The sequence below is a fragment of the Petaurus breviceps genome, unplaced genomic scaffold, assembly GCF_028583685.1.
Source record: "Petaurus breviceps papuanus isolate PSGF00001 unplaced genomic scaffold, PetGlider_PUasm1.0 181, whole genome shotgun sequence".
Taxonomy (NCBI): Eukaryota; Metazoa; Chordata; class Mammalia; order Diprotodontia; family Petauridae; genus Petaurus; species Petaurus breviceps.
Window position 1 is genome coordinate 15014188 of NW_027185784.1, and position 14203 is coordinate 15028390.

Sequence of the window (14203 nt, forward strand, 5' to 3'; positions counted from 1 at the left end):
CCATGTACCTGTCCATACATACACACATATATGTGTATGCCTTCCCCTCCTCTCCCTCCCAATACAAATGTATGAATACATCCTCAGAGTACCTCAAAGTTCAGGGTTTCCCATCCCTGTAATATTATATCTGAATACACAGACTGTGTCATAAGGATCTGTGAGTGGGTTCACAGACACAGTGGTCGAGGGTCATTTGCTGTTCAGTTGTTCCACTCATGACTCTTCATGACCCCATCTGAGGTTTTCTTGGCAGAGATATTGGAGTTGTTTGCCATTTCCTTCTCCAGCTCATTTTACAGATGAAGAACTGAGGTAAATGGGATTAAGTGACTTGCCCAGGGTCACACAACTAGTAAGTGTCTGAGGCCTGATTTGAACTCTGGTCTTCCTGACTCTGAGCCTGGTGCTCTATCCACTGCACCACCTACCTATCCCAATGGTCATTTCAGGGGGAGACATTGGCTTTCTCACCATGAAGCCACGGCCAAGTCACTGGGGTTGCCAACCAGGGGAGAACACATGACAGGGAGAAACCCAGGAAACCTAGGCTTTAGTTAACTGCATGACCTTGAACTTGGCTTCTCTGGGATTCATTTGTAAAAGGAGGGGATGGGATTAGATGAGCTTGGAAGTCCTTTCTTATGTGAATAACCCAGGTCTGTGAGAGAGAAGAGAAGCATCCTGTAGTGGGTTCGTGCCCACACATCATTTTCTACTCCCTGCCCTGTCTGTTGGCTGCTTTGAGCTTCAAGGAAGTGGAGAGTAAAGAAGGGGAGAGGAGAGACACAGGAAAAGAGGAAAAGGGGGAGCTAGGGACAAAGGCAGGGGGGTACTGGTGACTGGCCTCCAGGCAGGAGTGCAGTGAACTAAAGCAGGGTCTCTGGAAGAGCCAGGGCCCTCCTCTGTCTCCACTCTGTCTTTCCCCTGCCAGGTCTGCCCCCACACACTGCGGCTGACACCAGAGTCCATACCTTTGTTCTGGGCTGGGTTGTCGATGTTGAAGCCCCCATTCCACACAACGGTCAGTTCCACAGGCAGGCTGTTGATCTCCATTCCCTCATAGGAATACTGCAGCCAAAAGGGGAAAGGAAAGATAAGATTTCATGTGGGATTTCTGGGGAAGACCAGGGTACTCCGCCCTGGTAGGATGGGGATAAGGATGGGGACACGAATGGATCTGGACCACATGAAGTCCACAGGAAGATAACAGACATTTCTCCTTTTACAACGCTACCAAAGTTATTTTCCTGAGGTGCGTGTTCAGTCATTTTCAGTCACGTCTGACTCGTGACCCTATTTGGGGTATTCTTGTCAGAGATACTGGAGGGGTTTTGCCATTTCCTTCTACAGGTCATTTTATAGATGAAAAAAACTAAGGTAAACAGGGTTAAATGACTTGCCCAGAGTCATACAACTAGTAAGTGTCTGAGGCCAGATTTGAACTTAGGAAGATGATTCTTCTCAACCCCATCTGCCCCTTCCCCAGGTGTATGTCTAACCATTCCTCTACTCAGTGAATGCCAGTGGCTCCCTATTACCTCCCCGATAAAAGTTCCCTGCTTAGCTGTTCAAGCCCTACACAACTTAGCCCCAGCCTACCTTTTTTAGCCTCGTTGGACATCACTCTTCCTCCTCTTTTTCTGATGGGTATCGGGTCCCTCCTACACTCTCCAATCCAGCTGAGCTTGCCTTCTCTCTCTTCCTCAGACATATTACTTCATCTCCTGCCTCCTTGCCTTTGCATTGTCCATACCTCGTGCCTAGAATCTACTCCCTCCTTACCTCCACCCTATATAGGCCCTCTTTCTTTAAGATACAGCTCAAGAACCATCCTTGGTGAGAAGCCTTCCTCCCACCCCGAACTGCTAGAGTCCCCCCTCCCAAACTGTGCTTATATTTAACTGCTTTGCAGACATTTGCATTTACTTCCTTTGTATTTATGCAGCACAGATTTATACATGTCCTTGGTGTTTCCTCCACTAGAACCTAAGCTCCTTATGAAGAAGGATCATTTTATTCTCTGTACTTGTATTCCCAACTCAGCTCCTGGTACAGAGTAAATATTTCTTGATTAACCGGGAACAGAAGGATAAAGCAATGGGAACACCAGTGGGGACACAGGATTTTTGGGTTAGATGCCCATCCCTGTTGCTGATTTAAGGGGGGGAGTGAATAAATTATTGCCTTCTCTGGGTCTCAGTTTATCCCATATTGAAGGGAGGAGAGTTGCTGTCTAGTTTCATCTCCCCATGCTTCTCCTGGAATTTTAAAAACACATAGCTGAATTTCCCAGAGTGATTTAGGTTACTGCTAAAAAGAAGGAAGAGGCCTGCCTGCCTCCAAACAGCACTCCCCTGAACTCTGCCAAGAGAATCCAGGGATCCTGAGTGGTCCTCAGAAGAAGACATCCCATCTATGCTCCATGAGCACACGTTTGTGTGGTAGGTCTTTTATTTCCTATTATGTGACAGAGTTCAGTCTCATCCCCATGAGTTTCATGAACATCTGGAGATTTGTTCCCATGACCCTTCTCTCCCTCATCATCTCTAGATCAAGCTTCCCTGGCTTCCTTCAAGTCTTACCTAAAATCTCATTATCTATGAGAAGGTTTTTCTGACCTCCCTTAATGCCTTCCCTCCACCAACCATCTCCAATTTATCCTGTCTATATCTTGTTTGTACATAGTTATTTTCCCTCATTGAACTGTGGGGTCATTAAGGGAAGAGGCTATCTTTTCTTTTTTAATCCCCCATAGATTAGCACAGTGAAAGGCACATAATAGGTTCTTAATAAATATGTATTGACTGGTTGACTGACTAATGTCATGGGGCCACAAGTGCTGAAGTCCTCCTGAAGACCCTGGATGGAAGATCTGCCCACTTGAATTGTGAATCCCAAGTCATTGTTTGGGCCCAAAGGTGGCAGGGCCCAAACCAGCTTTGTTGTGAGGTGCATAATACCGCAGGTAGGGGATCATGAACTCAAGGTTGAGGAAGGCATTGCAATGACTTCGTAATGGAGGAATTATCTGGGATGGAAGAAGTAATTGGGAAGATGGAAGGTAGGTAAGGAAATAAAAAAGATTGGGCCTGTGATTCAGTGTTAAGCCATTTAGGAGAAGGACATGAGGAATAAAAATGAAAGTGAACGCCAAGATGTCAAAGGTGTTTGTTGATGGAAGATATATTTTTGGTTCAATCTGACATTTCATGAGCTTACTTGCCTCTCTTCTGCTCTGCACAGAAAAAGTGGCCTTTTCCTGTGGGCTCTGACTCACTCTTCTCTGCTACCCCACCCCAGCTGTGACTAGGACTTGGGCTTAGACTCATGAGAAGAGAGACGTTACTTCCTAAGGGAGGCAACTCAGCAACAAGAGAGGGGAGAGAGTTTTTCCACTGGATATCAGGGCCCTGTATCACAGGCCATCAGTCAAGCCTGTAATTAGAATCTGAGGACCCTTACCAAGGCCTTCGAGAACAAGACAGGGGAAGAGGGAATACAAGAGCCTGCCCCAGGCAGAATTTCAGAATCAGCCTACCAGCTGATTTTCTTTTTGTTCAATTAGACAATCCCCACCATAGGTAGCTGGGTTGAGACAAAGGGAGAGAAGAAGAGTGGGCATCTACATAGCACAACCCTGTCCTCAGACTGGGGAACAAATGAGTCCATCGCCCTTCCTATGAGTAGGAGTGGGCCCAAATCAGCCTGGACAGATGCATATCCTATTCTTAGACACCTTTAGGGAAGAAGAGTCTATAATTATTTTCAGAGACCTTTTCTATTTTCTTACAACCCTTAGATCCAGGAAATCTTTTCTTCTGGCCATCCTTCCCTAACTTCCACGATGATATAATTACATTTTGTAGATGATAATGATGCTGCTCTCTAGCCAGCCAACAGGATCTGTGTGTTGGGTTGTTTTTCTGGGAGTGGGAGAGTTTCTGTCAAGCCATCCCACATGTTTGACCATAGGCTCCCTCATGACTGATGGTGCTCATTTCTGGGATGGTTGGCCAGGGTTAGGGATGTGATTCTATGATTGAGGGACAGAGCAAATCCAATTGACCCACACAGGCCCAATTTTCCCTCTCTCTGTTCCTCATCCATCTCCTGGTCCCATGTCTTTGCCCTGTCCATCTCTTATGCCTGGAAATCATCCTCTCCTCACCCCTACCTCATAGAACCCTTGTCTTCCCTCAAGAATTGCCTCATGCATCATTTTCTACATGAAACCTTTCCTTATTCACCCACTACCACCCCAACTGCTAGTGCCTTGTTATACCTTGTATTTAACTACCTTTAATTTAATTGAATTTATTCTCTTTATATTTCTTCAGTATGTACTTATATTTAATTCTTAGGATAGAGGCTGATCTACAGTCAGTAATTAATAAAAGATTGTTGATTAATTGATGGGTTGATAGGGACTCCATTGTTCTAGCTTCATTTGTGCCAATTAAGTCAATTTCATTCAAAAAGCATTTATTGAGCACCTACTATTTGCAAAGTGTTGTATACCATGGTCTAACCTACAGAGCCCCTCAGCTATGCATATGTTTCAGCACTAATTAGTAATAACCTTCATATGATAGAATACCAGAGATTAAGAAATAGTTAAGTTCTTGTTCTCATTCTTCTCTTAAGATCATAAGAGGGAGGTGTGTGTGGGGGGTGTTATTTTCTTCCATTTTCAATTCTGGCTATAAGTACAGCTTATCCCTTCCTACTGTTCCAGATTAGTGGTTAGCTGGGGTGGGCTGGCCTGGCTTCAGCTCAAGCTGAATCTGCTTGGCCATGGATGGAAAGGCTACTCTGATTATAGGAAATCTATGTCAGAGGCATTCACCTCCCAAGTACACCTGGACCAGATTAAAATGCCAATGGGAAAGATTTAACAAAACAAGTAAAAATACAACAGAACATTGATAATGTTAATATGTAGTCTTCTAAGTCATTCTATAGCCCACAGGTATCTTTATGTACCATTTAGTGACTCCAGCTTCTAATAACCTTGACATCACTTCTCCAGGGCAATCACTGCATTGATGGCAAAATCAGGCTTAGAGACCCATTGCTAATTCCAGGGCATGAGCCTGACAAAGTGGAAGCATTGCTGAGGCCAGTAGCAGAAAGGGCAGGAAGTAATAGATCTCTTGTCAAATGGTACATATAATAAGGAGGCCAAAGGGAATGTGAGTCTGTGATTGTCTGTAAGCAATCTCACAGACACTAATATACAAGCAAAACAGCATAGTATGGGGGGAGGGGGGAGTTTGCAGGATTTTGAGTTAAGACACATGGGTTTCAATCCTAGCTCTGACATGTACTATTGTGAGATCTTGGACAAGTAGTTAAACTTGGGACTTGCATTTCTCATCTGTAAAGTGGGGATAACAATATTCATACTTTTAACTTCAAAGTTGTGAGGGAAGAGCTTTGGAAACATTAAAGAACATAGAAATATGAATTACTATTGTATGATCACATTAACATACACATATATGCATATATGTGTATAAATATAGATATATACATGTATCTATATCTCTCATTATATGTGTACATATACATTATGTATGTGTGTGTATATGTATGTATATACGTATCTAGAGCCAGTTAGGTGGCTCAGTGGACTGAGTACCAGGTCGGGAGTCAGGAAGACTCGTCTTCCTGACTTAAAATCCATCCTTAGACACTTACTAGCTGTGTGACCCTGGGCAAGTCATTTAACTCTGTTTACTTCAGTTTCCTCACTTGTAAAATGAGCTGGAGGAGGAAATGGTAAACCACTTCAGTATCTTTGGGAAAAAAAAAACCCAAACTGAGTTACAAAGAGTTGGACATGACTGAAAAATGACTGAAAAACAACAAAAATGTGTATATACCCATATAAAATCATATGTGTGTATATATGTCTACATATACACACACAATCTATATGTATATGTTATATATATACGCTATATATATATATATATATATACGCTATATATATATATATATATAATATTACACATACACACATATCCCTTGCAAGGAACAAGAAAATAACTCTTCTTCCTTCTCATTCAGGGTCAGTAATTGTAAAAATACACTCAGATAATTTCATTAACCCCAAGGGCTCCAGCTCATTCTCCAGGAAAGTTATTTTCCTTTGGAACATTTCCTTTCTCCTGTGGATGCCCCAGTCCTGTGGCTGCCTCCCCCACTCAGGGCACAGGATCTCTTTGACAGCACAGCCTGGGAGCTCGGAGGTTTCTCACCTTCTCCCCCTGCCTCCAATCTCCTCTCCCCTCCCCTCATCCTTTATAGACCACTTAGCATTTATATAGCTCTTTGCAATCATCGGACAGTTAATTGAACAACCCCCCTGAAGGCCAAGGAGGCTGTTATAGCTCCCCTGAGACCTCAGGAACAGGGGGTTAAGCATCTCAATCAAGGTCAGGTGCTCCAGGATTGGGCCCCTGCATGGCTTAATCTCTGTGTGACATTAGGTGGGAAAGCCTAGACCGGAATTTCCCCATTTTTTAAACTAGAGTGAGCACCTGTATTTCTTGAGTCCCTCCCCTCTTCTGCCTTTGACTTCTCCCCTCAGCCCCTTCAGTTCTCCACCTTCCAGCTTCCCCCTCAAAAAATCTCTATGCCTCCTTGATAAAATATACTCCAAGTCATGAGCGTAAACTCTAAAATCTGAGAAATAGTAGCCATCTGTTCAGTTCTTAGGACCACAGAGCATGTAGCAGAGGCACCATATCCAAGATTGTGTCCCTAAAGGTGTCTGTAAGGTGGGTTTTAGAGTGTATAAGGTGGATTTTTGTTATTCTTTCTTAGAGTTTAGTTCCCCAGGATCCATGGTCATAACAATCTCTACTTCCCATGCTCATCACTTGTAAATATCTCTACCATGCTTGTACAGCATTATATAATGATAAATAATATAAACATTGTGTTTAAAATTATAAATATCCACTGTGACTGTGCAGTGAGATATATAACAGTGAGATAATGTCAACTTATGAGGCTATTGCTGGCAATATGCCTTCTTTGTCTATTGTCCTATAAAGCAGGTAGGCACTAGTCAGGGACTGGGGAACCCTTAGGGTTGAATGAACAAACTGGAATGCTGTGTGTGCCTTGATTGACCCCCATCAAGGTTTGGAGAAATCTGTGTTTGCCTCAACCATCTCCCATTGAGGCTTGATAGGATTTAGGGGAGTGCACAAGCTGTGCCTGTCTCAATTGGCCCAATAGAGAGCTAGGGGTAGTTGCCTTATCTTCTTGATCATTCCCTGCAAGAAGGGTGATTAGGGAATACTGTAGGAGTTGGTGCTCCCATTATCAGCAACTCTTATGAAAAGGCTAGACTAGAATAAAGTAAGATTTTTAACCCCTCTGAAGCTGTCTTCCTATCCTTCCTGTCTGACCAGATCAAGAGTAAATCTGTGCTGGCAGCCCTCCTGAGTGCTAATGGCTCCACCTGTCTTGCAAAAACGTAGGGAAGTGACCAGGTTACCAAGTTCCCTTTCACCTGTGGGAAAACAGAGGTTCAGAGAAAGAAAGAAATTTGGTTGCAACTACATCATGTATCAACATTGTATGGTATAGTGAGGGCAGGGAGAGAAGACCTGATGCTGGTGAGAACTGGCTGTGTAAGCATAGGTGAGTAACTTAATCTAAGTTGAGAATCTCTATTTCCCTAACTGTAAAACTGAGGGAGATCATTTTTAAATTCCTAGGATCATTGTGAATAGCAAATACAATAATGTATGTAAAGTGCTCTGTAAAACTGAAAGCAATCAATAAATATCAGTACTATTACTATTACCTCTCCTCCCACACCTTAGAATCCATAACTCAGCTGGCCAGATTTTGTATGTTGTCTCCTCTATCAGACTGAGCTTCTTGGGAGTAGGGGCTGCCTTTTCCTTTGTTTGTATCTGGAGAGCTTAGCTCCATGCCCAGCACATAGTGGGCCTTTTATAAATGCTAACTGACTTGACTTCTTGACTGATTCTCCATCTGTGAGCAGGAGAAGGATTTTATATTAATTAGGTCATAGTATCCATCCTCCAGATGCAAAGTTCTTCCATGTGGACCGTTCATTACACATAGCTCTTGGATTCCCAGATATGAAAAATGGCCACAAGATGTGTCTGTGGGAGCCATAGCAGTATTTTTTCTCAGTCTGTGAAGGACAGACCTGCAGCATCTGTGCACACCTGGGCAAACCCAAGCCTGCAGGGGAAATCATGGCAAATGACAAATAAAGTCTTAACGCTTGCATTACTATTACTGCTGTTGTTATTGTTATATTCTCTTGATACCATATTAGGACAATTTCCTTAGGGTAACTGGAAGACTCATTCAAAGAATTTTGAGGTGGAAGTGACCTTGGTGATTACCTCCAAAAATACCCTCATTTTATAGATGAGGACGCAGAAGTCCAGAGAAATGAAGTGATTTATCCAAGATCACACAGCCAGCTGGGGCTGACCTGGGCCTAGAAACCAGTTCTGTTAAACTACAAGTCAATACTCTTCTCATTATTCCACTCATCTGCATTTCCTGAAGGTTCCTGGTATTTAAAACCCTGTAGATGAGTCGAGGGGTCCACAGAACAATAGCAGGTTCAACATGATCTATTGTACGGGTATGCTGTACTTAGCTTATTCCAGGATCTGATTATTAAATGTTAAGTGTTAGCACTTACACCTTGGAAATCACCAAAGGCTACACACCAGGGCTTGATTTATTGTTTTCTTAATTATCTAGACTTAAGAAAATGATGGATAAAATATTAATAATGCAGACTAAATTTAAAAGTGTACCCTATGTACACTTTCCCCCCTAGAAAGCTGATTGTTAAAAGCGTTTACTCTCATACCACTGTTACCTCCTTCTTAAAAAATGCAAATAATTCAAGTCTTTGGGACTAAGTCACTTTACAAAAATCATACTATTATTATACTAGTAGCATCTGGAATGGTTAATGCAACATGCAGAACATGGCACTTACAAAGATCTCATCCTCACTAGTGTCAGGTCAGCTAAGAATACAGAAGAAAGGGATGTAAAGTAGCTTATTGGCGAGTGTGATGGCTTTGGAACCAGGACAACGTGGATTCAAATCCTGCCTCAGTCACTTATGAATCATGGGACCTTGGGCATGTTATTTTATCTTTTTGTTTCTTCATCTGTCAAATGGGAATAATAATATCTTACAGGGCTGGTACAATGTGATCAGATGAAATTGCCAATGCTTTAAAAATCTTAGTCATGGGGGTGGAGCCAAGATGGTGGAATACAAGCACAACCTTGGTGTGAGCTCCCGCTCCAATCACTTCCAATGCATGTAAAAAAAATTACTCTAAAATTTTAGAGCTACAGAACGCACAAAGTGACAGAAAGAAACAAATCTCCCATGGAAGGCAGCCTGGCAGGCCGACGGGAAGGGTCTAATGCACCAAGCTGGGAGCCAAGCACAGTGCTGTGTGAGCCATGTGGTTCTTGCCCCAGGGTGGCCCCAATCAGCAGCAGCCAGAGCAGACTTCAGGAGAGTGAATCACCAACAGCTATGGCAGTTTCCTGACTTCTCAACCCATAAATGCCAGAGACAAAGTAAAAAGTCAGTGTGGAACTCTGTTGGAAGAGGGGGATGGAAGAGCTGGGTCTGCCCCCTGCTCCCAGGATGAGAAGTGGCTGCAGCTGCTGCTGTGTGGCTGCTTCTGGAGCTCTGGCCTGCATATTGTAAGGGGACCAAGCAATCATTCAGAGGTTAATCACTTTTGCTTTAACCTGTTTGGATCTGGATCACGGTCTTGGGTGGTGGTCCTGGGGTGTGTGGCCACTGTGCCAGAGCTTGTGGGTACTGAAGAGAGAGAGTACCCTCCTAATAGCTCAGACAGCTGCAAAAACCCCAGCGATTTGGGACAAAGCTCTCTCCATTCTGGAAGCAGAGTTCTACTATGGCAAAGAGCTCAAAAGCCAAGTAATTGACTGAAAAGATGAGCAAGCAAAGGAAAGGTAATCACACCATAGATTCCTTTTCTGGGGACAAAAAGGATCAAAGCATGGAATGGGAGGAAGACAACAAAGTCTGAACTCTTAAAAGCCTCCAAGAAAAATATGAATTGGTTACAGGGCATGGAGGAGCTCAAGAAGGATTTTGAAAATCAAGCAAGAGAAGTGGAGGAAAAATTGGGAAGAGAAATGAGAATGATGCAAGAAAATCATGAAAAGTGAGTCTACAGCCTGCTAAAGGAGACCCCAAAAAATACTGAAGAAAAAAACAATCTTAATCATTATTGCTATTTCTAACAGTGGGCCAGGACAGACCTGTTCATATCTGAAGAACGCCTGGTACAGGAGCGAACATCAGAACTCAGGCCTTCTACTCTGGCCAGGGCTTCAGCTTTGAACCCTTGATAGTATTTAGAGAGATTAATCTCGGGGGGTTAGTCTGCTAAGAGAGTAAGGATTCATGCTCAGTAGTCATGAAAGCTGAAAGTTGTCTAGGCTTTTCTGTCCCTCCTTTGGGATTTTATGGCTGGGGACACAGTTCTTCCACTGGACCTCAGAATTTAAGAAGAAATATGGAGTGCTTAATCTCCTCTTTGTTTTCAAAGTTTCTGCAGGATGATAGATTTAGCCAGCAGCATTCTGGTAGCTAGGGGAGGGGGCAAAGTATAGACAGAGAGAGCCATAGAAATTTGTTCATTGGCTTGTGTCTAGTGTTCAAGGTTTGTGAGGTCATTTCTTGGTTCAGAATGCTACAATGCCATGTGGTCCTGTGTTAATTTCCCTAAATATGCCTCAGTTTCTTTCTTTGACTCCTTTCCATCAATAGTTCTGTGATGTTTCTATTATCTCTATCATCCGACAAATCCCAAGTCATTCTTAACAATCCCAAATCTAGTCATGGTGATCCTACCAATCAGATAACCAGTGACAGATAGGAGAATGGATATGTGTCTAATATCTTTCTCTCCTTAAGCTCTTGGTGTTAGATGATGGAAGGAGGAGAAATGGAGAGATTGTGAAGTTTGTTGCCAGATAAGAAGGTCAGAAGCAAGGCAGGAAGGAAACAAGATAGATAGGGGAGTGGATACATAAATAGCTAAGTAGGGGGGTACCTAATACAGTCAGTAGAAAGAAGTCTAGGAGATAACCACATAGAAAGGCAGGTGGATGAATGTGCTGGCCCTTCTGTATACCACCATGACAATAGCAGTAATACTAATAGTAATCACACACATTTATATCACTCTTGGAGGTTTACAAAGTGCTTTCCTAGCAACAATCCTGTGATGCAGTTAGAATCAGTAGGTCAGATATGTTGTAAGATTTGCAACTGAAATGGTGAGGTTTTGTTCATGCCCCCTTCCCCCTCATTTCATAAATAAGGGCTCTGAGCCTAAAACAAGTCATTAGGGGCATCGCTCTTAAACTAGAAGGGACTTTCAAGGCCACCTACTCTAATACCTTCACTTTATTTTATTTTTATGATTTAATATTACTTTTCCCAATTAAGAAGCATTTATTTTTATCTCCCTCCCCAAAACTGGGTAAAGAAAAAAGAATGACAAAATTCTGTAACAAATATACAAAGTCAAGAAAAACCCATTTTTGCAATGGTCAAGTTCAAAAAAATCTTTTTTTCATTATGAATCTTGAGGACCATCTCCTCTTCGTCAGGACTCACCCTCTAAACCCCTTCATTTTACAGATGAGGAAAATGATGCCTGGGAAACTGAGTGACTTGCCCATGTTAGTCACCAGGATATGAATCCAGATGCTCAGAACCCAAATTTCTCCAGCATGATTATCTCAACCAATGTTATTATGGAATGTGTGACCTTGGGAAAGTCACCTCCCTGGGTCTCCACTTCCCCATCTGTAAAATGAGGAGGTAGGACCAGATGTTCACTTCCCTGTGTCCCAGTTTCTTTATATGTCAAAGGAGAGGATGGGCCTAGATGATCTGAAAAGACCCTTTATGTCTAAATAATAAGAGCTAGCATTTATATGGCACTTTGAGGAATGCCAAGCATTTTAAGGATATTGTCTAATCTTATCCTCACAGGAACCCTAGGAGATAGTGGTTCCTATTACCCCATTTTACAGGTGAAAAGAATTGAGTTGATAGAGGTTAAGTGAACTGCTCAGGGTGACACAGCCAGGAAGTGTCTGAGGTTCAATTGGAACTCAGGTCATTCTGACTCTGGGTAGCTAGGTGGTGCAGCAGACAGAGTACTGGGCTCTGAATCAGGTAGACTCATCTTCCTGGGTTCAAATCTGATCTCAGATACTTCCTGGCTGTGTGACCTTGGGCAAGTCACTTAACCCTGTTTGCCTCAGTTTCCTCATCTGTAAAATGAGCTGGAGAAGGAAATGGCCAACCACTCCAGTATCTCTGCCAAGAAAACCCCAAATGGGGTCACAAAGAGTCAGACACGACTGAAATAACTGAACAACACCAGCGTTCTACCCACTGTGCCACATCACAGCCTCTTTGCCTACAGTCCCATGGCTCATTTTACTTCTGAGAATGTTCATCTGACCACAGTCTTTCACCTGGTGCACATAGTGAAGAGGGGAGGCAGAGGACTGACCCAACTTAGGGATGCAGTCTATGGCTTTGGGAAAACGTTCTCTCTGATCTGCTCTAGTAAGATATCTTATGTGGGGTTCCTGCTCTCAACCCTGACTTGTTTAAATCCATCTTCTCACCCATCCAGTCTATCGGGTAAGAGAAATTATGAGCTCCGGGAAGGTGCCAGCAATGGCCGCCATATGCCTGGTACAGTGAGAACAGCAATGGTTCTCCTGGGAGTCCAGTCATGGTTATAGTAAAATCATTTGTACATTTATAGGGCTCTGTGGTTCTGGCAATCAATCCTAGGGCTGGCTTTCTTCCTCCTACTGTCTTGTCACCATAGCCCGCCCCCATTTAGACTATCCTACTCCTTAACAACAAACATTGTTTTGAACAGAGCCATGTTTCTCTCTCCCTCTCTCCTTCTCTCCCTCCCCCCTCCTCTCTCTCTCTCCTCTCTTCCTCTTTCTCTTTCCTTCTCTCTCTCCCCCCTCCCTCCCTCTCTCTCTCCTCTCTCCCTCTCTCTCTTTCCCTCTCTCTTTCTCCCCCTCTCCCCCTCTCTCCCTCCCCCCCTCCCTCCCTTTCTCTCTCTCCCCCTCCCTTTCCCCTTCCCTCTCCTTCTCTCTCTCTCCCTCCCTCTCTCTCCCCCTCTCTTTCCCTCCCTCTGTCTCTGTCTCTGTCTGTCTCTCTCTCTCTCTCTGTCTCTCTCTCTCTGTCTCTCTCTGTGTGTGTCTCTCTCTCTGAAGGGAGCCATGAAGAAGAGGCAAGCCTGTGACACCCTGAAATTCTTGGTGTTTGGGAGGATACCCTCAGGGAGGACCTGGCTTGACTCCAGAGAAGGGGGACAATGGAAAGGTGGCTGTGAGCCAGGGGTCAGGGAGGGACAGGAGGCTGTGTGGCACTCACAGAGGTGTTTTGGCACTGCACGCTGGAGCTGTTGAAGCGTAGGGCAGGGACCCTCTGCTCAGTGCCCTGGATGTTGAGGATGCACTCGTAGCCCCGCTGGCCCGACTGTGGCTGGGGCAGGTTCTTGGCTTTCAGGGTAATGGGCTTGATCACCTCTACTGGCACCAGGATCTTGTCCACTTGCAGCAGCTGAGGGCAGTCCTGAGAGCAGGTGGGGAAGCAAAGTTAAACATGAAGGGAATGTCTCCAGATTTAGCCCCTTCCCCCCTTCCCCCCACAGCCCTGTCCCTGCTGTGCTTCTCCTAGAGACCTGACATCAAGAGACAAGGAAATTATCTCATCCCCTTTCTTTAACAGATGAGGAATTGGAGTTCAAGTAAATATCCACCCATTCACCTGACCACTAATTCATAGAGACACAGAGACAGAGACATGAAGACAGGGAGGGACACTGTGATAGTAATGGCCACAGACACACACACACACAGACAGAGAGACAAAGAGAGACAGACAGACAGACAGAGACAGAGAGAGAGATAGAGAGACAGAGACAGAGAGAGAGGGAGGGAGGGAGGGACACACACAGAGACATATAGACATAGAGACACAGTGAGAGAGAGAGAGAGAGAGAGAGAGAGAGAGAGAGAGAGAGAGAGAGAGAGAGAGAGAGAGAGAGAGAGAGAGAGAGAGAGAGAGAGA

At 44.0% G+C, this 14203-nt stretch overlaps 1 protein-coding gene across 2 annotated transcripts in view; it reads right to left on the bottom strand.

The window, feature by feature from the left end:
• Window positions 1-14203, bottom strand: part of PLXNA4 (plexin A4) — a 780904-nt gene that overhangs the window by 107479 nt on the left and 659222 nt on the right. For both annotated transcript variants that reach the window (XM_069087251.1, XM_069087250.1), the window contains 2 exons: window positions 13505-13705; window positions 975-1071 (listed from right to left, as the gene is read on the bottom strand). In XM_069087251.1, coding sequence (XP_068943352.1) covers window positions 975-1071; window positions 13505-13705 — 298 coding nt within the window. The remainder of the gene's footprint in view (window positions 1-974; window positions 1072-13504; window positions 13706-14203) is intronic.